At 41.5% G+C, this 23012-nt stretch overlaps 1 protein-coding gene across 9 annotated transcripts in view; it reads right to left on the minus strand.

Moving 5' to 3' along the window:
• The window catches only part of SMARCA2 (SWI/SNF related, matrix associated, actin dependent regulator of chromatin, subfamily a, member 2), a 185945-nt gene that overhangs the window by 76077 nt on the left and 86856 nt on the right, over window positions 1-23012 (minus strand). For all 9 annotated transcript variants that reach the window (XM_060102248.1, XM_060102240.1, XM_060102244.1 and 6 more), the window contains 5 exons: window positions 21935-21981; window positions 19439-19605; window positions 12853-13016; window positions 7430-7657; window positions 3641-3718 (listed from right to left, as the gene is read on the minus strand). In XM_060102248.1, the coding sequence (XP_059958231.1) occupies window positions 3641-3718; window positions 7430-7657; window positions 12853-13016; window positions 19439-19605; window positions 21935-21981 (684 nt within the window). The remainder of the gene's footprint in view (window positions 1-3640; window positions 3719-7429; window positions 7658-12852; window positions 13017-19438; window positions 19606-21934; window positions 21982-23012) is intronic.

A 23012-nucleotide genomic window follows, 5' to 3' on the forward strand; every position in this document is an offset into this window, starting at 1 on the left:
GCAACTCTATGCCAATAAAATGGACAACCTGGAAGAAATGGACAAATTTTTAGAAATGCACAACCTGCCAAGACTGAATCAGGAAGAAATAGAAAATATGAACAGACCAATCACAAGCACTGAAATTGAAAGTGTGATAAAAAATCTTCCAACAAACAAAAGCCCAGGACCAGATGGCTTCACAGGCGAATTCTATCAAGCATTTAGAGAAGAGCTAACACCTATCCTCCTCAAACTCTTCCAAAATATAGCAGAGGGAGGAACACTCCCAAACTCATTCTACGAGGCCACCATCACCTTGATACCAAAACCAGACAAGGATGTCACAAAGAAAGAAAACTACAGGCCAATATTACTGATGAACATAGATGCAAAAATCCCCAACAAAATACTAGCAAACAGAATCCAACAGCACATTAGAAGGATCACACACCATGATCAAGTGGGGTTTCTTCCAGGAATGCAGGATTCTTCAATATAAGCAAATCAATCAACGTGATACACCATATTAACAAATTGAAGAAGAAAAACCATATGATCATCTCAATAGATGCAGAGAAAGCTTTTGACAAAATTCAACAACCATCTATGATAAAAACCCTGCAGGAAGTAGGCATAGAGGGAACTTTCCTCAACATAATAAAGGCCATATATGACAAACCCACAGCCAACATCGTCCTCAATGGTGAAAAACTGAAACCATTTCCACTAAGATCAGGAACAAGACAAGGTTGCCCACTCTAGCCACTCTTATTCAACATAGTTTTGGAAGTTTTAGCCACAGCAATCAGAGAAGAAAAGGAAATGAAAGGAATCCAAATTGGAAAAGAAGAAGTAAAGCTGTCACTGTTTGCAGATGACATGATACTATACATAGAGAATCCTAGAGATGCTACCAGAAAACTACTAGAGCTAATCAATGAATTTGGTAAAGTAGCAGGATACAAAATTAATGCACAGAAATCTCTGGCATTCCTATACACTAATGATGAAAAATCTGAAAGTGAAATCAAGAAAACACTCCCATTTACCATTGCAACAAAAAGAATAAAATATCTAGGAATACACCTACCTAAGGAGACAAAAGACCTGTATGCAGAAAATTATAAGACACTGATGAAAGAAATTAAAGATGATAGAAATAGATGGAGAGATATACCATGTTCTTGGATTGGAAGAATCAACATTGTGAAAATGACTCTACTACCCAAAGCAATCTACAGATTCAATGCAATCCCTATCAAAGTACCACTGGCATTTTTCACAGAACTAGAACAAAAAATTTCACAATTTGTATGGAAACACAAAGGACCCCGAATAGCCAAAGCAATCTTGAGAACGAAAAATGGAGCTGGAGGAATCAGGCTCCCTGACTTCAGACTATACTACAAAGATACAGTAATCAAGACAGTATGGTACTGGCACAAAAACAGAAAGATAGATCAATGGAACAGGATAGAAAGCCCAGAGATAAACCCAAGCACATATGGTCACCTTATCTTTGATAAAGGAGGCAGGAATGTACAGTGGAGAAAGGACAGCCTCTTCAATAAGTGGTGCTGGGAAAACTGGACAGGGACATGTAAAAGTATGAGATTAGATCACTCCCTAACACCATACACAAAAATAAGCTCAAAATGGATTAAAGACCTAAATGTAAGGCCAGACACTATCAAACTCTTAGAGGAAAACATAGGCAGAACACTCTATGACATAAATCACAGCAAGATCCTTTTTGACCCACCTCCTAGAGAAATGGAAATAAAGACAAAAATAAACACATGGGACCTAATGAAACTTAAAAGCTTTTGCACAGCAAAGGAAACCATAAACAAGACCAAAAGACAACCCTCAGAATGGGAGAAAATATTTGCAAATGAAGCAACTGACAAAGGATTAATCTCCAAAATTTATAAGCAGCTCATGCAGCTCAATAACAAAAAAACAAACAACCCAATCCAAAAATGGGCAGAATACCTAAATAGTCATTTCTCCACAGAAGATATACAGACTGCCAACAAACACATGAAAGGATGCTCAACATCTTTAATCATTAGAGAAATGCAAATCAAAAGTACAATGAGATATCATCTCACACCAGTCAGAATGGCCATCATCAAAAAATCTAGAAACAATAAATGCTGGAGAGGGTGTGGAAAAAGGGAACACTCTTGCACTGCTGGTGGGAATGTGAATTGGTACAGCCAGTATGGAGAACAGTATGGAGGTTCCTTAAAAAACTACAAATAGAACTACCATATGACCCAGCAATCCCACTACTAGGCATATACCCTGAGAAAACCATAATTCAAAAAGAGTCATGTACCAAAATGTTCATTGCAGTCCTATTTACAATAGCCCGGAGATGGAAACAAGCTAAGTGTTCATCATTGGATGAATGGATAAAGAAGATGTGGCACATATATACAATGGAATATTACTCAGCCATAAAAAGAAATGAAATTGAGCTATTTGTAATGAGGTGGATAGACCTAGAGTCTGTCATACAGAGTGAAGTAAGTCAGAAAGAGAAAGACAAATACCGTATGCTAACACATATATATGGAATTTAAGAAGAAAAAAAATGTCATGAAGAACCTAGGGGTAAAACAGGAATAAAGACACAGACCTACTTGAGAATGGACTTGAGGATATGGGGAGGGGTAAGGGTAAGCTGTGACAAAGCGAAAGAGAGGCATGGACATATATACACTACCAAACGTAAGGTAGATAGCTAGTGGGAAGCAGCCGCATAGCACAGGGAGAACAGCTCGGTGCTTTGTGACCACCTGGAGGGGTGGGATAGGGAGGGTGGGAGGGAGGGAGACGCAAGAGGGAGGGGATATGGGGATATAGGTATATGTATAGCTGATTCACTTTGTTATACAGCAGAAACTAACACACCATTGTAAAGCAATTATACTGCAATAAAGATGTAAAAAAAAATGCAAAGGTTCTTTTGCATCTGCTTTGTACCAGTGAAATGCAACCAGTTTTGATCTTTCAGTGAAGTCTACAGCTTGATGCACATCTGGAAGGTTGCTTAAGCAGGCTCTCTTCAACAATAACAAAGGCAGGACTATGTCATTTTAGTTGCTCTCCGCTCCCCTGCCACGCCCCCAGGGGGCATATTTGTTTTGATCCCTAAGGAGACAGCTAGGGAATAGCTGTGAACTCTACCTGGAAGAGCAGGGCAGGTTTCCTGAAGGATGCTGGCCAGGATCAGAAATGAGCTGGAAGTGTGTGTGTGTGTGTGTGTGGGGGGGGTGTCTGTGGTAGGCTGTAGACCACATGGCCTGTCCTGAGGACGCAGCTGCTGCAAAGCCCTAGCCAAACGCTTCCATAGAGAGATGTGGGCCTGGTATTACTGCCCATGTTCAGTTTTCACGAGAAGCCAGAAATCAGGATTCTTTTTGCGTTGGCAACAGATTCGAAATTTTTAAAAAAAGACATGGCATGGGCCAAACAAAATATGTCTGCAGGCTAAAGCCAGGCAATTTGCAGGCTCTGAACTGAAGGAAAGGCCCAGGCTTCACAAATGAAATTTGGCCAGGGCACACAGGCCCCAGACATCTTGTGTTCAACAGAAAAGGAGGGAGAGGAATGAGGCATTTGTTTCCATGATTTTCTGTAACGTTACCATAAAAAGATCAAATTCCTCCTCTCGTCGAGCGATCATTTGGTTCAGAGTCTCATCGTCGGGTACTTCATCTTCTTCCTGCGGTTAGGACCAGAACAGAACAATTTAACAGGCTTCCGGAGAGAGGCTGGACAACTGGGCTGAGGTACTGATAAGTAAGGTGAATCAGTCCTCCAGACCAGTGGGACCCCATTTCTCAAGCCAGAAAGAAAACAGAAGGGTCACTGGGTATAGTACTTGCCATTATTATTTTGCAAGTGATTCAAACCATCTTCCCAGAGCAAAATCTGTTTAGGGAGGAAAGGTGGTGCACTCTCTTAAGACATACTGGTTCTCTCGGGGCAGGGGTGTATCTTGGTTCCCTTTTAGAACAAGTTACTTAATGTCTCCCCACCTCAATGACCTCATCTGTAAACTAGGTGTGACATTTCCTTCACAGAGAAGATGTAGGATTTAAATAAGGAAATCCCCATGAGAAAGGGCCTAATATTAATTCTTTTAATTCTGTTAACCTTATCCCCAACATAAATGCTTATTTTCAAAGCTTTACAAAGGACATGACTATATGAAACTTAATGACAAGGCACAGAGCAAGACCATAAAAATCATATATATATGTGTGTGTGTGTGTCAAATACATAGCCTTTAAAATATGTTTAATATGTATTTCAGTGGGCACTGTTACGCTAATGTTACAGCTGTGGTCATGACAACTCAAAAGGTAGCCATAACAAAACCTCCACAAAACTCTTCTTGATGAAAATAATTTAAATGAGGTAGAGAAAGCAACTACCTAAGGCCTCACATTTTCATTTGACAGTATGTTAGACCAAGGCACCTTATGGCTCTGAAAATTCCTCAGAAACCAACAGTTCTCAAATTTTTTAGAAATGTAATGCTATGATTTTCACACTTTAAAAAAAAGATTCTAAAAGTTGGGCAGATACTACAGAACTTGCCGCCCAAAATTATTTTTATCATATGTTGAGTGAGCTTGTTAAAAATCAAATGGGGAGTTTCAATGTATCAGTAGAGGGACGAAAGGGAAACCCAGAACTTCAAACATCCAATTTCCCAAATCATACGTTCAAAACAAGGCAACCTGTTCTAGAAAGAGTACAAATGGCCTAGCAGCTTAAATGAGATGACTCTGTCTGTTCTCAAGATAATGTCTTGCATACCGTGTCAGAAATTAATGCAATTCAATAAAGTAAAAACTGATGACTCAAGATAATAATTACCTGTGAAAAACTTTCTATGCTAGTTCATCTCTAGATGGAAGGCAATTTGTCTAAACACATTATTACATTTCATCTGACAAAGAAATAGACTAGCTCGGGGTGGGCTGAGACTTCAAGGTACAAAGAATTCGGTTAATGTATCCCCTGGTGAAAAGATGTCCTGCTTTTACCCACCCTAGTCCTAGGGCCACGTTATCCCCTCATCACCTATACAGTGTGGGGCTGGACTTCCCCCAAGCCCAAGATGAAAAGATGCTCTTGTAAACTGGCAAGAAGCCTGTCTACAGTGGCTTGGCCTTCACAGAGAACAAGTGGGCAATAAATCTTCCTGGATTCCTTGTGCCCGAGTGCTCCATGGTCCGTCAACCATGGTGATGGCTGCTGCTGATATTCAGGACCAGAGCCCTTGACTGCAGGCTATCAGTGACCCCAAACATTTTCACATCAGGACACATGCCATCCAGAAAATGATAACATTTGTCTGACACACGGATAGCCTGGAAGGGGTGTGGAGCCCCAGCCAGGCAGCTCACAGCTAGAAGCAACCGGCGCTGGACTGCACTGCAGGCCCCACCTGGTGGCCCGCAAGGTTAGCAGACATTCAGTCCTGTCCAAAATGTCCATAAGACATTTGGTTCACGCCGAAAGGTTCTTGAAATTTGGTCCCATCCAAAACATCCATGAGTATATTTGTTCCCTGACAAGTGGTTTTGGACAGGATCAAATATCGAGGACCCTTTGGTCTGGACCAAATGTCTTATGGATGCTTTGGACAGGACCAAATGTCCTGCAAGGGCCCTAAGGCCTGGGAGGGATCAACATCTCCCTGAGGCTTAGGAAGGTTGGAAAGCTCCAGGCAACCCTACACTCCACCTAAACCAGGTTGGGGACTATCTTCACAAGGCCTACACAAAACAAAATAAGCAAAAACATCGTGGAGACTCCTGGCTGAGTATCAGCTCTGCCCACACCTGCTTGGTGACAGTATGTATCACTCACCCTAGTATTTTATTTTTAAAATTTCCATGTGTGTAAACCAACAAAAAAATCACCTGAAAATCTGATTCTAAATTTGTATCAAATATTTCAATTTTGAGAATCATATCTGTATCAAATATTCAACTTCCAGAATCAGACGTGGTAAATTATTTGAGATCAAAATTTAAAAAATATGCGGGAATGTATGTGCATATGCATTTTTCATCATTTTAGTGAAATCTAATAACTAATCAAACATATAAGACTGACAAGTGAAGAGGTGTAACAGAAAAGTGCTCTTCAATTTGCAAAAAGATTCATTTCAGGATTACTTTAAATATCAAGAACTACTTCACATTTCCACTTATTTCAGAAAAAAAAACTACATGAGATTTTTGAAAGAATTTGGTTTATAATTTATAGAAGATTTCAAAAACATCCTACTTGAGGCAAAATCAAACTACAGTTGACACTTGAACATCTGGGGTTAATCTATGTATATCTTACATGTAAATCGTAAACCGGCCGTCCAATTCCACAGTTCCTCTGCACCCATGGACTCAACCAACTCTGGACCCATGTAGTGCTGTAGTACTTATTATAGAAAAGCATCCACATGAAAGTGGACCCACACAGTTCAAACTGTGTTGTTTAAGGGTCAACTGTATATCTAATACATGCAATGAAAATAGTATTCCACATGACTAGATAAGATAAACCCATTCTTCCACTTATGAACATGGGCACACCAAACCAAATTTGTCCATCCCAAGCCAATTTTATGGTAAGGACTGGCACTGGTATTTTGTACAGTTTCTAGACTACATAAGAACTATGTCTTTAAATCTATTTCAAATCCATCTGGGGATGAAAATTTAGTATAGAATTACTAAGACTGGCAATCTAAAAAAATACAGCTACCCAAAGATCCCCTGAGAGAAACATAATCAATGCATTCTTTGAACAATGTTGGCAAGTAAAAAGAGATTTTGCTTTTTAGCCAATGATTTTCTCAGCCGTTGGTCAGCTCTTACAGGAGCATTTGGAGTGGAGGTTAAGGTCACTCTTTTCCAGTAAAAGTATGACTCAAAGAGCTAAAGACAGCTGTGAGGGCTTATCCTACAAACATACTGAAGTGCTGTGATCCCTGATAAAAAGGCAATAGAGACAAAGGGCTCTGAAGGATGGAGAAAGAAAAGGCAAGGAGTGACCCTTCCAGCTTTGTGTTGTCTCATCTAGCAATTTTGTTCCTGCAAGTGGCCTCTCTGCGGTTCTGCATGTGCCCTACAGAGGGCAGCACCTACAGTACAATCAACCATGCAGGCTGCACCTCCCGGCAGAAACCAGGGAAGCATTGGATGGCCAAGCCTTCAGGTCCCTCTAGCAACTGCTTTTTAGACACTCGTTTGGATGTTTCACAGGCTTTTTGTGCTTGCGATGTAACAAAGCAGCTAATTCATTCATTTTAATTCACGCCACCCCAAGAAATTCTTTAAAGAACAAAGAGGTTCTTCTCAATCTTTGCAAGACACAAGATCACTGATTTCACAGACTTCGCTTTCTGGGATACCTCATTTTCCTCTTCGTGCTCCAGTATGGCTTGCAGGAATGCCCTCCGCTCGTGGCTTGAAGACTTCTGATCAAACATGCCTGCCTGGATCACTTTCTGATCCACATTCAGCTTGTACTTTGCGGCTGCGAGGATCTTTTCCTCCACGCTGTTCACGGTGCAGAGTCTCAGCACGCGGACCTCGTTCTGCTGGCCGATGCGGTGAGCGCGGTCCTGTGCTTGCAGGTCCTGTTTGAGAAAACCACGTGTTTGAGGGCCACTGTGCCTGGATTAGCCTAGCAGACAGGTCACCCACCCAAGAGGGAACTATGGAAGCGTTATTTAACCCACCTTTACTAATGCAAGATTCTGCTTACATTTTCAAAATATACAAGCTACCTTCTTCGGAAAAATTCAAGGTCATTCCTAGTTGAGGGAAACTGGGTTCAAATTAGCCAACTGAAATACATCTCAGGTTTTGAAATCCAGGTCTCAAGATGTGTTTGTGTGTGTGTGTGTGTGTGTGTGTGTGTTTAATCTGCCCCTAGGTTCACCATCAGATTTGTCCCTAACTAAAAAAAAAATTAAATAAATAAAAATAAATTTGGTGTCAGAATTATGACTTGGATATTAGCTAAAACTAACCCTAAGTTGCAAGGTTAAAGGAAGGTGTTAAAGATGATTTTTAAGACATCGCTGAATTATACACACATACATTATACACATAAACACACACTGTTCATACAATGATTACCCATGTAGCAAATTTCCTGGGATCTAATTCCATCAAAGACTCAATCTTTCATTTGGGGAATGAAAAGGATTGCTAGCAGAGTAGTAAACTGGACAACTTTGGGGGGATAGAAATTTAGCACTATGTATCAAAAGTGTTGAAACTGGGTATGGCCCCTGACTCAGAAATTTCGCTTCTTGGGAATGTATCCTACGGGAATAATCATGTATATGCACAAAGACTTACAGTAAGGATGCACCTCTCAGCATTATATATCATTTATAATGGTTTTTTAAAAAAGCAGAATTAAGTAAACATTCAACAATAACAGATTGGTTAAATAAATTACAGTTTTTTACTCTATGTATATACAACATAGTACATTAAAAATTATACTCTCATTTAGAAAACTTAATGATACATCATAAGGCTATAATAAGTGAAAACTACAAGTTATATATGAGTATGTACATTATGATCTTATGTGCATAAATTTATCTATACCAAGAAAAGGCAGGAAGCACAAATACCAAGAAGCTAGTAATGTTTATATCTTCAGGTATTAAGATTATAGGTGTTATTAAATTTTCTTCAGGTTACTTTCATGTGGTTTGGCAATTTTTTTCTGCTTTGAATGTATATTACTCTTATAATAAAAAAAATAAGGTTTTAATGAAATCTTTAAATAAAAACCGTCATAAAGCTATGAAGCAGAGTTACCTAATCTTAAGACTATGCCATAAAAACTTCTTGGTACATCACTTTTGTTCATTCTGGTCCAGGTGATGATCTCTCCAATGCGAATTAGCTGTTTCCATGTGTCCCCCATTAGACCCGTGTACATCTTTAGGGCAAAGGTCTGTCCCCTGCATCCTGCATCCCTGGCACCCTCTTTTGCACAGAGCTGATACCTTGCTACAGCTGTAAGCCCATCATCTTGACCAGATGAGTTTCTTGGTCACCTAGACAGCACAAGGAGACAACAGGCCAAAGTCTGTCCAGGAGACCTGTCTTTGCTGCAGGGACCTTTACAATTAAATGACTAATTAGGCAAAAGGTTTTCCTCAGAAGATATTTGAAGAAGTGACTATAAATATGGGAGAGCTGAACCATGAATACAGCTGGGACTCATCCAAATTAGATTATTTTCCAAAGAGGAGAAAGTGAGGTGGATCATTAAAATCCAAAAGGGGGGGGGGGCGGGGGCCGCGTGGGAACCCTAAACTTCATTTTCTGTTCGAGCCCTGAGCTCAGTCATCTCTCTCCACACATCTTCCCCAGAATGGCTGAGCAGCAGCCACGCTGGCAAGTTCTGTGTCATCAGCCTCCTGATTATTTCCTAGAAAAGGGGTCACACACTGCTTCCAGAATGGGCCCAGTGGTAAATAGTCCAGGCTATCTTGGCCAAGAGCAAACAGTGAGCAACTGTTCTCACCAAGAGGCTGATAATCGTTTTTCTTTCTTTTTCAATTTACATTTTTATACTTTTAAATGTGAGAACCATTCTTTGCTTGTAGGTGGTCCAAACTCAGCTTGCGTGCCAGACTCAGCCCTGGGTGGCAGTTTGCTGACCCCTGTCCTAGAAGATGCTGATAACCCACAAAACACTAAGGTACAGGTGGCGGCAGAATATGCTAGGTGAGGAAGTAGAGGGCATGGACCATCTACCAACAGGGTAACAAGTTCTTGAACCCTTGGGTGCTTACAGCAATTAGTTTTTTGGGGTTTTTTTTGGTGGTGGTGGCAGCAGTGGTGTTTTTTTGGTATGTTTAAGATGACCTATCTAGGGACTTCCCTGGTGGTCCAGTGGTAAAGAGTCTGCCTTCCAATGCAGGGGACGCGGGTTCAATCCCTGGTTGGGGAAATAAGATCCCACGTGCCGCAGGGCAACTAAGCCTGCACACCACAACTACTGAGTTCGTGCGCCTCAACGAGAGAGCCTGCGTGCTGCAAACTACAGAGCCCGCGTGCTCTGGACCCCACGTGCCACAACTAGAGGGAGAAAACCCGCACGCCACAACTAGAGAGAAGCCCGTGGGCCACAACGAAAGATCTCGCATGCCTCAACAAAGGATCCCGCGGGCCGCAACTAAGACCTGACACGGCCAAAATAAACAAACAAGCAAACCCAAAAAACAAAACAAAAAAACCTTAATGTAAGATGATCTATCTATTTGAAAAATAGCAAAAATGACAATTTCTAGGCTGAAGAAGCTTACGCAAGGTAAGACTGTGGGCCCCTAAGCCAAAAATGGGGGGGAGGGATTACGACAAAGAAAGAAGCATTGTAATCACTGAATGGATTATTCACCAATTCTGAGGTCTCAGTGGTCTGAAAGCCCATCATACTGATTTAGGTGTGATTATAGCTGAAGACAAGGACACAGCCTGAGAAAAGGGCCTCCAAAGTAACTGTGTGGTTGACCATTCTGTGATAACAACACAGCCCCAGCTTCATGGGTTAAAATGAATAAAATAAAGTGCCAACCCATGTTTCTCATAGCAGTTTGGGAATGAGCATCCTGATAATCCTGAGGGGTTTTAGTGCTAATTCTACATTCACATGTTCTATCTTTGACTTTAGCAGCGACCTCCAGTTAGCAACTTTAAGGCTTGTATCTTCAATCTGTCAACCTATGTCAAATAAACCCTATTTCATCCATGTGTGTTAATTTTGATTCAACATAATAAAGAATAATTACAGAAAAAGAAATTTTCAATGCATGCTGAAGCCAAGATGCTAAAAAGAACTCTACAACTTTTACTTGGGGGCAACATTTATGCAGGAGTACAGGGTAGAAAGAGCCCAAAGCCAGGGTTCAAACCCAAACCCAGACAGACATGGCTGTGAATCCTGGCTGTGTTTCTGGGCAAGTTAATACTGACGGGTTTCCTTATGTGTAAAATACTTTGAGGATTACCTGAAATGAGGTACGCAAAGTGCCTCATGGTATCTGGTAGAGTCGTCGCTTAATAAAAGTTAGTTCTCCTACCTTTTAAATGAAAAATCAGTGTTCATCTTTATCAGTCTAAGATCACTTATTTCCAAAAATGAAAAAAAAATTTGCCTAAACTAATGGCCATGTTTAAGTGACAGGCATGAAAAAATCTGGTCAGTCTAGTTGACCATATCAGGTGGAAGTGAATCCACCTATGGCAGATATGTATATACCTGCAGAAATATAAGGCCCAGTGTGAGGAATTTATGCTAAATTAGACCAGAGGAAATGTGGGGTTCACAGTTTTATTGCCTAAATTTTAGGTAACATGCAGTGAAAAGTGAACTGTTGGGTATGCATGTAATTAACTTTGATTCTAGAGTTCTGCTTTCACCTACTGGTCATGAAAGTGTATGTGTATGAGAGAAAGAGAGACAGACAGAGAGACAGACAGAGACAGGGAAGCAGAGAGAGACAGAGAGAGACGCATAGATGTCCCAGCATCCTTTCTCATGGTAAACTAGCATTTCCAGAAGCAGCGGTTTCCTTGGTCTCTTAGCATTAGCACTGTACCAATGAAGGTGAACAACTGAGACACCACAGAAATGTTTACCTCAGAAGATAAAATCTAGTGAACTTACCATTCACCTATACACAGGTTACTGTTTCTCAATGAAGATTTAGGCAGCAGCAAGGAGGGTAATCTAAACATCCAACCACACTGAGCATCCCGGGAGGAGGGGAATCACACATTCCTCCCCTAGATATCCAGCCTAGCTCAAGGCCTGTGGCATAACAACCCCTCAGTAAATGTTTGTTGAACAGACACTGAATCACCATGGCAAAAGGAAAACTGCAGGTCTCTCATAGGAATATGAATTCTACCTGGGCTTTGGAATGCAATGTGGGACATAAAAATATATAAGGTATGGGGCTTTCCTGGTGGCGCAGTGGTTGGGAGTCTGCCTGCCGATGCAGGGGACACGGGTTCGTGCCCTGGTCTGGGAAGATCCCACATGCCGCGGAGCGGCTGGGCCCGTAAGCCATGGCCACTGAGCCTGTGCGTCCGGAGCCTGTGCTCCGCAACGGGAGAGGCCACAACAGTGAGAGGCCTGCGTACCGCAAAAAAAAAAAAAAAGAGGCTGGCATAGAGTGAGGATCTAATAAATGTTAGCTGTTTTTTGTTGTTTTTATCTTGGAACATTTTTGATTTATCCTTAACCAAATATGCTTTGCTCAGCGGCAAGCCCGAGAGATGGGGTAGGGGGGTGGGGGGATGGTTTAAAACTAGGCTGAGGGCTTCCCTGATGGCGCAGTGGTTGAACGTCCGCCTGCCGATGCAGGGGACATGGGTTCGTGCCCCGGTCCGGGAAGATCCCACATGCCATGGAGCGGCTGGGCCCGTGAGTCATGGCCGCTGAGCCTGCGCGTCCGGAGCCTGTGCTCCGCAACGGGAGAGGCCACAACAGTGAGAGGCCTGCGTACCGCAAAAAAAAAAAAAAAAACTAGGCAGAAACTTGAGTCTTTGTCCCCCAAACTTGAACTCTTCAAAGGTCCACCAAAGGCGTGTGTAAGATATCTCAATATCTATGTTCCAAGGGAGATAAGAAAACAGCCATAATAATGCGCTGGGCTATTTTCCCTTTGAGGAAATGGTCCACTCGTTCAGAAATGTGCTCTGCCCCATAAATGTACATGAGGGAGGGAACTGCTAGTCTTTCAGTTCCTCTCCAGAAGGAAGGCCTGGGCACCCAAGTCAGAGACATGCACACCTGATGAGGATTCCAGTCGCTGTCAAAGATGACCACGGTATCAGCTGCCTGGAGATTTAAGCCCAGGCCTCCAGCTCTTGTGCTCAGCAAGAAAATGAAATACTGGGATCCAGGTTCGTTGAATTTCTTCAGCAAAGCAGCACGATCTTCAGACTTGGTGGTGCCTGAGGGGATAAGAAAAATAAATTTGACAATTAACTCCTGTCTGAAAATGTCACAGAGCTAGACAAAAAGGCCTACTTCCTTGAGAAACAGACTCAGACTCCTCTTAGTATTGGTGAGGAAATCCCCTAAGGTTTTTGCCCTTTTGAAAGGAACTTTGAACATCTTGCAATTAAAAAAAAAAAAAAAGAGATAGTAAGAGTCTTTTCTCTAATTAAGAAGGAATACTCTGTCTACTACTCATTGTTCCAAAATGTTGAAAAGGGTTTAAACATTCTGACTGGGCATCTGTGAAACTTACATATCCTATAACATTCTTATGTTAACCTAAAACTTGGTGGAAACATTTTCTGAATTTTTTTTTTTTTTTTTGTGGTATGCGGGCGTCTCACTGTTGTGGCCTCTCCCGCTGCGGAGCACAGGCTCCGGACGCGCAGGCTCAGCGGCCACGGCTCACGGGTCCAGCCGCTCCGCGGCATGTGGGATCCTCCCGGACCAGGGCACGAACCCGTGTCCCCTGCATCGGCAGGTGGACCCTCAACCACCGCGCCACCAGGGAAGCCCCCTCTGAATTTATTTTTATGCTTGCGAACACCAAATAATTTAACACACACACACACACACACACACACGTGCCTAAAAGATTGATTATAATGTCTTGAAACCACTTTGCCAATAGGCTTTAGAGTGAGGACTTGTTCATGCCCAAGAGAACAGAAACAAAAGTAAATCTATTTCTACTATATTTTACCATTCAGATGGCTACTGAGCATGATCCGGCTGGTAAAAACATAAAATGTGAATGGAATATTTTTATCCTTGTTAGCAAGACTTGAAGCCAAAATAACTCAAAAAAAAAAAAAAAAGGAATCTCTCAGTTGGTTTCTCATGTTGACATTCTGCTCTGCTGAGTTATAAACTATAACCATCCAAAGCAGCATGTAATACACCTGGCAATGGCTCACCCCATGGTGTCTGAGGAGTCTCCAAAATAGTGAATAAGCAGAGAGTATGGAACCCCAGAGAATGGTACTCACTTTTAGGGCACCAAGTACCCAGACTTGCATCCCAAATCAGCCCCTCAATCACATACAATGTATTTGTAACGTATTTACCTGGCCATTTCATGAACTGCATTGTGGAAAGGAAAAAAAACCTACCATATTCCATCTGAATATATTTCACCAGAAAAGTGTAGCTGCAGAGTTCTGAAAAAGGTCTTAGGCTGTTGGGACATGTATATGTATGTTACATGATAGTCCCTAACCACCTGCTGTACAAATATTATTTCTACATGGCGTTCTTTTTTTAACGATGAAAATATACTGGCAATTTATTTCAGAGGATTAAAACACCTAAGTGACTCCAGCTAATGGAATCAAGTTACTGTGGAGGTTCAAGTTCCCAAACATGGGGAGATCTGTTTTTCATATTAATAAAAATAGTAAGTACCCTCCTGAGGAGGGAAAAAGAACATTCCTGAATACAGCAAACGGGGATTAGAAACAAGGGGCTTTGGGAGTCCCCATTCAATGAAGCAATGTTCTTTAGAGCTCATTCTACTTTCCAAATCAGATTTCAAGTTTTGCAACCTGGTCAAATCCTGCAATGATGAATTGTAAGAATTTAGATTTGGGGGGAGGAACATGAAATGTGTTTTGTTAAATGAGGTTTCAAACACATGGTGCCCTTTTTTCTCTTATTTTCAGAATTGGCTTTCTGAGATCACGATGAACTATCTCTGTTCATGATGCTAATGGAAGACGCGTCTGGTCTATCATGAAACCATTTTGCTACATCATCTGCCCAGGTGCAATGATTTTTTAAAAAAATTCCTCACATAGATGACTGGTTCACATATTTACCCTCTGCCTTAAAGTGAAGGAAAAGCCAAAGAAACAAACAAAAAAAAGCAAACACTTCCAAAATGGGGAAAGAAGGAGTTCCCAGAGATAATGGTATAGTCGTCCCTTTGTACCTATGGATTGTGCATCATCCAGGGATTCAACCAACAGTGGATCAAAAGTATTCCAAATTAAAAAAATTTGAATCAAAAGTACTCCAAATTCCAAATTAAGAATTCCAGAAAGTTCCAAAAAAGCATAATTTGAATTTGCCAAGCACCAGCAACTATTCACATAGCCTTTACATTGTATTAGGTATCATAAGTAATCTAGAGATGATTTAAAGTATATGGGAAGGGGACTTCCCTGGTGGCACAGTGGTTGGGAGTCTGCCTGCCGATGCAGGGGACACGGGTCCGTGCCCTGGTCCGGGAAGATCCCACATGCTGCGGAGCGGCTGGGCCCATGAGCCATGGCCACTGGGCCTGCGCATCCGGAGCCTGTGCTCCGCAACGGGAGAGGCCACAGCAGTGAGAGGCCCGCGTACCGCAAAAAAAAAACAAAAAAAAAACAAGTATATGGGAGGATGTGCATAGATTGATTATATGCAAATACTACACTGGTTTTTTTGTTTGTTTGTTTGTTTGTTTGTTTAATTTTTGGCCATACTGCATGGCATGTGGAATCTTAGTTCCCCGACCAGGGATCAAACCTGAGCCCCCTGCATTGGAAGGCAGAGCCTTAATTACGGGACCGCCGGAGAAGTCCCACTACACTGTTTTATATTAGGGGCTTGAGCATCTGCAGATTCTGGTATTTGTGGGGTTCCTGGAACCAAGTCCCCACCTTGGATACTGAGGGATGAGGGACCAACTGTATCTATTTTCTGACATCAGGGTACAGAAACTGAGCATGTATATACTATGAGGGTAGAAGTTCACTTTTGATCCACTGAATTGAAAAATAATCAGTTAACAATTACATGCATTAAGATATAAATAAAACTAATTAGTGCATATGCCTACTTGGGATGAAATAACCCTAAATGAAAAACAAAGCACTGAAAAACAAAAGGGATATCAAAATTATCTGGTCAAAAGAGTTTTTAGGCCCTATGCCAGACACCTCAAGCAAACAGATGGACCATATTATCTGGTGTGTATTAAAATTGTATACGTAGCTTGGAACTTGACAAATTATAAAGCCAGGAAAAAATAGGATTGAATCACTTTTCATGCAAAGCTATGGCATTTCTTATTACAAGGTTCAGCGTTTGCTGGGTTACCATTTCCATTAGTCAAAGGTTCTCCAAGCCAAGATCTCTGCTGTTCATCAGCAATCGTTGGGACACTGCTCAAGGAGAGTCAAACTACCGTGTCAGGGTTTAGCCCCAGCCAAAGAAATGCTGTTTGTAGGTGGGTACAGGATTTAAAGTGTATCAAGTCCACGTTCTTATAGGCTTTAATGTAGAACATAACCAAGCATACAATTAATAATAAGGGCAACTGTGATGAAAACTGCAGATTTTGCCAGAAGGAACACACTGCCTGGCTTTCATGATTACTCACTTTAACTTAGTTTCAGCTGCTTTTGGAAAATGTTGTCTTCTGGGATGTAACTTCATCACTTGCTCTCACTCAAAAATCATTTCCAGTGAAAACAAAGACTATAATGGAATCGTAGTTAAATCTATTCATGCAACCATAATCTCTGCAGAAAAAAAATCTACTTAACTGTCATCAAATTTTTTTTCCCCTGAGGTCAAAAATCTGGGACATCAAATTCAGCCATGAAAATCTGAAGTCATTTTAACAACTGGGTTAAGGGGGTGCAGTCAGAGGGTGGTACAGCTGGCACTGTGTGTACCAATTTATCCATGTGTATGTCGACTGTTTGCCATCAATTCTCTCCAACCTCAGAACAAATGGCTGCTGTTTCTTCCAGGTAGAAGCCCATGCAGCCTTCTCAATGACATCTTTAACACTTAATGGAACTTGCTTACTTGCCTCCTCCAACCTAACGGTAAGGCCTTTGATGGTAGGATCAGTGAGTAGCACATTCTCTTGAAATGGCCTGGTCATTTTCAATCAACCAACTTACAGTTTTTGAATTCAGTTCAAAATCAGTCTTCAAATGTCTCTAGGAAAGCAACATTTTCAGAGATGGAATAAATCTTGCTGGATTTGCTAAAACTGATTCCAAACGAATTTTGAATCAGAGACATCTAAGTTAGAACTTGATTTCACCATTTGCTTCATGTGTAACCTATGGCAAGTTAACTCATCTCTCTAAACCTCTGTTTTCGCATCTGTTAAGTGGGATCGTATTCGTACCTGGTAAGAAGGGGATAACAGAAGCTTGTTTGTTGAGAAAATTAAATTAATAATGCATATGAAGTGCTTAGCCTGGCATCCCACGTGTAGTAGGTCTTCCATAAACATTAGCTTTTATGACTATTATGATTAATAACAATAAGGACAGCAACCAACAGAATATTAAAGATACTCTCTCGGGACTTCCCTGGTGGCACAGTGGTTAAGAATCCGCCTGCCAATGCAGGGGACACGGGGTCGAGCCCTGCTCCGGGAAGATCCCACATGCCTCGGAGCAACTAAGCCCGTGTGCCACAACTACTGAGCCTGCGCTCTAGAGCCCACGAACCACAACTACTGAAGCCCAGGCGCCTAGAGTCTGAGCTCGGCAACAAGAGAAGCCACCGCAATGAGAAGCCCGTGCACCGCAATGAAGAGTAGTCCCTGCTCACCGCAACTACAGGAAGCCCGTGCACAGCAACGGAGACTCAACGCAGCCAAAACATTTTTAAAAATTAAATAAAAATAGACACTCTCTCAAGCTGGCAAGAACACATTAGAGGGATTTGTTTCAAGGAAATCACTTCTTGCCAGTTTCCCAGACTCGAACATTCCAAGGTCACAGTCCCAAGAGAGCTGAGATTCCAAACGAAATGCCACAGAGTAGTAAACAACAGTTCTACAGGACACCTGTGGGGGGCTGTACATCCAGGGAAAGTAGAGCTGGCTGCTGCCCCCCTCACTCAAGCAGCAGTGAAGGAGGGCTTGCCTTTCAAAGGAAGAATGCTGACGGAAGGCTGAACTTACCCCTCACAGAGAGGGAGGAACCAATGCATCAGGTCAGAAGATGAGACACAAGGCAGATTTGCCAAAAGACAGACTGTGGTTGATGTAACTGTGTCATGAATTTAGAATTAACATTGACTTAACCATTCCTCTGTTTTCAGTGACTTTAAGGAGGAGAGGCAAAAAGACTTTAAAAAAATCAAGTCTGTCAGAGGTATAATTAATTTAAAAGTTAAAAAGGCCCTAAGAGGTACACCATATAGAGAGTTCACTTAAAAACTTAAGTAAGAGGGCTTCCCTGGTGGCGCAGTGGTTGAGAGTCCACCTGCCAATGCAGGGGACGCGGGTTCGTGCCCCGGTCTGGGAAGATCCCACATGCCACGGAGCGGCTAGGCCCGTAAGCCATGGCCGCTGAGCCTGCGCGTCTGGAGCCTGTGCTCCGCAACGGGAGAGGCCACAGCAGTGAGACCCCCGTGTACCACAAAAAAACACCCCCCCCCAAAAAAATAAAAACCTCAAGTAAGAGAACATATGGCAGGTCCGAGGTTGGTAAATATCCAGTTATATCTAATTCATGACAAAAGGGGGAGAAAATGTTGGACTGAAAATAAAACACCACCTTTGAATGGAACATAAACTTTAAATTTCCCATTTGACAATAACTTGAATATTGCATTGGATAAAAGTTGGTATTAGTAACACCATGCAGGAATTCAACACCAGCCTGGCTGTAAATCAGCTCCTATCCCTACTTACTACTCTTTGAAAATGTTACTCCCTCCATAGTGTGAAAATTTTGGTATCTTTAATCTCTGAAATGCTAGAGCTGCCACCCAAATCATATAGCCATTTAGGAAGTATCACTAAATTCATACTGTCTTCCATTCATATTTTCTGACTAATTTTTTAAGGACGTGGTGTTTAAATTTCACTCTTAAAATCAGGCCAATATTCTACATAGTTGGTAAAATCCAGGAAACAGTGAAGCCCTATCTCTTAACGAAGCATGTAGATATGTTCTATTTAGAAAAAGAGAGAAGCTTGAACGATAGATATAATCTTAAATGAACTACAACAGTGTCACTGAAGAAAGGAGTCATAGCCTTTATCCCCTTAAAATATGCCTTCACAGAGAAAGCTGAAGGCTTATCAAAATATTCTGTATGGTGCACAGGTAACAGACAAGGAGAGTGTTTAAATTTTAGGTTACTTTGGTTTATTTTAATTGTGGTACTTATAAGTGATTCTAAGTCCATTTGTATTGGTTTGGATGTGGGATAAACAGCAGCACAAATAATTTCAGCTTATTTTAAGCTGGAGGATATAAAGACTGCTGTCTAGAGAAGCTGCACCCCACCCTGCTAGTTAATTCTTCAAGAATTTTACCCCTCCTTTTGGCTGAGATGGGAATTGGATCTGAGTGCTCATTATCCCTGCACTCTGGGTTGTGTGGCTTCAGAGCCTCATTCCTTACACACTTACCATCAAGGCGCAGGTAAAGGAAGTTCCGAAAAGCAAAGTAATCCTCCATGATGGTCATGAGAGACGTCATCTGGCAGAAAAGCAGCACGCGGTGATTAGTCGCTCTCAATTTTGGCAGAATACGATCAAGTAGCTCAAACTTTCCTGAGGCCCGATACAGCTCAGCCCTGAACCCAAAAATGCAAAACAAGAAGACAGTATTACTGCTGTCTTCTTGAAGGATCCAGTAGAGCTTTGCTTTTCATATAGTGCCTTGTGCATAGTAAACATTTAATAAATAACTACAGAATGAATGAATGGATGAATGAATGAGGGAATGAGTATCCACTCCAAAGCAACTGAGACTACTGCATGGAAAAAATAAAATATATTTCTAGAAAACCCATAAAAAGTATATTATATACTCTAGGTATGATGACAGTTTCTAGAAAGAAAAGGAAACCTAATACTTTGACTCTCTCAACTCTCTCTCCCTCTGTCTTTCCTACACATGCATATATGTATATGTTGTCATTTCCTTAAATCCCTACTTATTAAGTATATAAAATTACTAATTTAGGGCACTTAAGATTCATTGAAATACTTAGTGAGCACCTACTATATGCGAAGCATACTGCTGGGCATGTGTATAAGCAAAATAGAATCCCTGCCTTCCAAATGGGTAATTAACAACTTCTGATAAGTCCTAAAAAGAAAAATAGCAACTATGATTATAGTTGCTAACTATGAGCGCTCATAGCAACATGTGATATCTTCTTTACATTAGAGCAGTGCTTGGACAAACATCAGCCCCTGGACTGCTGTCTGTTTTTGTAAATAAAGTTTTATTGGAACACAGCCAGGCTCACTCATTTCTGTTTGCCTATGGAGTGCTTTCAAGCTACTATGGCAAAGCTGAGCAGGTGCAACAGAGACATTTTGGCCAGCAAAGGTGCAAACATTTGAGATTTGGCCCTTTGCAGAAAAGAATTTGGCAGCCACTGGTTTAGAGCATCAAAGGTGACCCGCTAAAGAGCTAACAGTTTAGCTAAAACCTGAAATAAAGAGCAAAAGGCAGCCAGGTGAAAAAGGTGGGCTTAGGAGTGGAGAGGAGGAGATTCCCGGAAGCGGAAAGAGTATGTGCAAAGGCCCTGAGGAGTAAAAGAGCATGGTGAGTCTAAAGAATTGAAAAAATGGTGTGTGTGGCTTAAGCTTAAGTCGGGGGGCAGAGGGGGATGCTGGGAGATGAGAGCAGAGATGAAGAGGGTGGGAGCGGGGACAGATTCTGTAGGGCTCTATTAGTTTTAGTTTTAAGTGCAACAGAAAGCCAATGATGGTTTTTAAACAGGGGGGTGACGAGATATGACATCTTTTTAAAAGATCACCATGTACACTGTGAAGAATGGATTGGGGAGGGGACACAATCCTGGCTTACATAGAAATTCACATTAAAAATACGATGATAGAGTGCTGTCAGATAGAGAAGAATGTTAGTGAGTTAAAGTAGAGTTTTTCTCCTCCACAAGAAACCACTCTCCTCTTTATCAACAGGGATGTGTCATATTATTAAAACTTAGTTGTAGGGGTGATGTTGGTGGGAAAACTCCCCAGTGCATGTGCAGTCTAGTCTATAATACTGAAACGTATCATTGGTAGTTGATTTTATGACACATAGAACAGACATTTTCAAGTGTAAGTCTTCCCAACATCTATCCCCTTCTCTGAGACTGTCCTCCAAACACCCCCTGAGGCCATGTTTTCAATATGCAACCCTGGCCAACCTGATGGCACCAGGAGTGAACAAAGGACCAAGAGAAAAGGAGAAAAGGAGAAAAGGAAAGATAAAGGAGAGCCTGGTGGCATTGGTTTGGATGGCTTCCAACTCCTGGATCTTAGTCCAGCAACACAGACTGCACTTGGGATCCAAGAATTGACCCCTTTATCCTAATAATAAAAATTTCCCTGGTACCACACAAGCAAAACAGAGACTTTCTATTAATGCAACATTCTGTTTTGTTGTGTTGCAGGCATGCATCTCTTCAATGTCCACTGCGAATGAAAAATTATTTCTTATACAGACCATAGGCTAACAAATTACTGTCAAGGTGTATATATGCATAGCAGATGAGACATTTTCCTCTCATACACGTTCATGTTAAATATCGACTTGAGACTTCATATGGTAAATTTGCTTTGAGCTAAAGCTACACTATTGGTTATAAGAACCCTTTGAAGCTCTGACAACGTTTTTAGAACACTAGGGCACTGTTAAGTCTATTAAAGGAGATCTATGTCCTTTGAATAGCCACTTGCTCAAGGCATGTAGTAATTCATGCCAGTAAAGTAAAAGGGAATGCTGATATCATTTTGGTTAACAACTTCTGTACCCTCTGCTGAGGAGAGAGGAGGGCTGAGGAGGCTGGCAGTATGTATTTGTGTGATAGGAAACACTTCAGAGAGAAAAGTTAGGTAGGACCAACAAACTATGTTTTGGAAGAAAAAAAAATTAAGATTTACCCATTGATGACCCCATTTGAATAGCCCAGGTGTTCAGCAAAGGATTCCTTTAAAAGAGAGAGAAGAAAATGATTCTAAAAAACGGATCTGTAATTATTAACTTAATGATTATCCTATTAGTGAGGTCATCCTATCTATTTCTAGAGCACAGTTAAATAAAATAATGAATAAGTAAGAAAACACTCGTTATACAATGAACCAGAAACCCAAAGTCTTGGAATTCAGACTATAGTTCTGCCAGAAATATATCCCGTAAGTCTGCAAGTCTCTAGACTCTCATACTGAGATGACAGGGCTAGTTCACTCATCAAACAGTGATTAAGTGTTGACTGGCCCAGGGCTGTGGTAGGCAGGTACTGGGAATCTGGAAAAAAATGAAGTAGCTACCCCAAGGAGCTTAGAGTCTAGACTAGAGGAAGAGCTTCCTACAAGCAAATCAAGATTAATATATACACATAAATACACTGTTGGAAATATTTAACAGTAAAAGTAATGATTATTTATGTACTACATACTGTAAACCTTAGTTTGGTGGAATCCTAACATCCCTTCCATACTGTGTTTTTCTGTATTATAAATAAGGCTCTAAACGTATACCACCCCTCAGGTGACCGGCTTCCACTTTTAAAACACAGAACTTAATTACAGAATTCCCTCCTCACTGACTCCGTGGAAGAAATAAGTTGCTGCTCTCCATGTGATTTTCGCATTCCTTCTTTGTGGGAAGGGAGACCATCTGTGGGGAGGAGAGCACGTCACACCTTCACATCAACCACCAGCTGTCTCCCTTCTCTGCTCCCCTTCCTTCCCAGCTCACTGAAGCTTTCCTCCAAGGGGACCAGATCTTCCCTTTGGGCTTTGCTCCCATACATAATCATTTATGGTAGGCCCAGCCCCTCTGGATGCTGCCCTGCCGGCAAAGTTAACGCCAATGGACCTCAGCTAAAAACCCTACCCTGACTCCAAGCCTACCCTTTCGTCTCTACAGGTGCCACTCCTGACTAGAGATTTAGGCCTCATCTGTCTCTCAGATGGTATGTGTTGATAGATGGTGATAAAGTCAGGTAACAGCAGCATT

The sequence above is a fragment of the Mesoplodon densirostris genome, chromosome 6, assembly GCF_025265405.1.
Source record: "Mesoplodon densirostris isolate mMesDen1 chromosome 6, mMesDen1 primary haplotype, whole genome shotgun sequence".
Classification (NCBI taxonomy): Eukaryota; Metazoa; Chordata; class Mammalia; order Artiodactyla; family Ziphiidae; genus Mesoplodon; species Mesoplodon densirostris.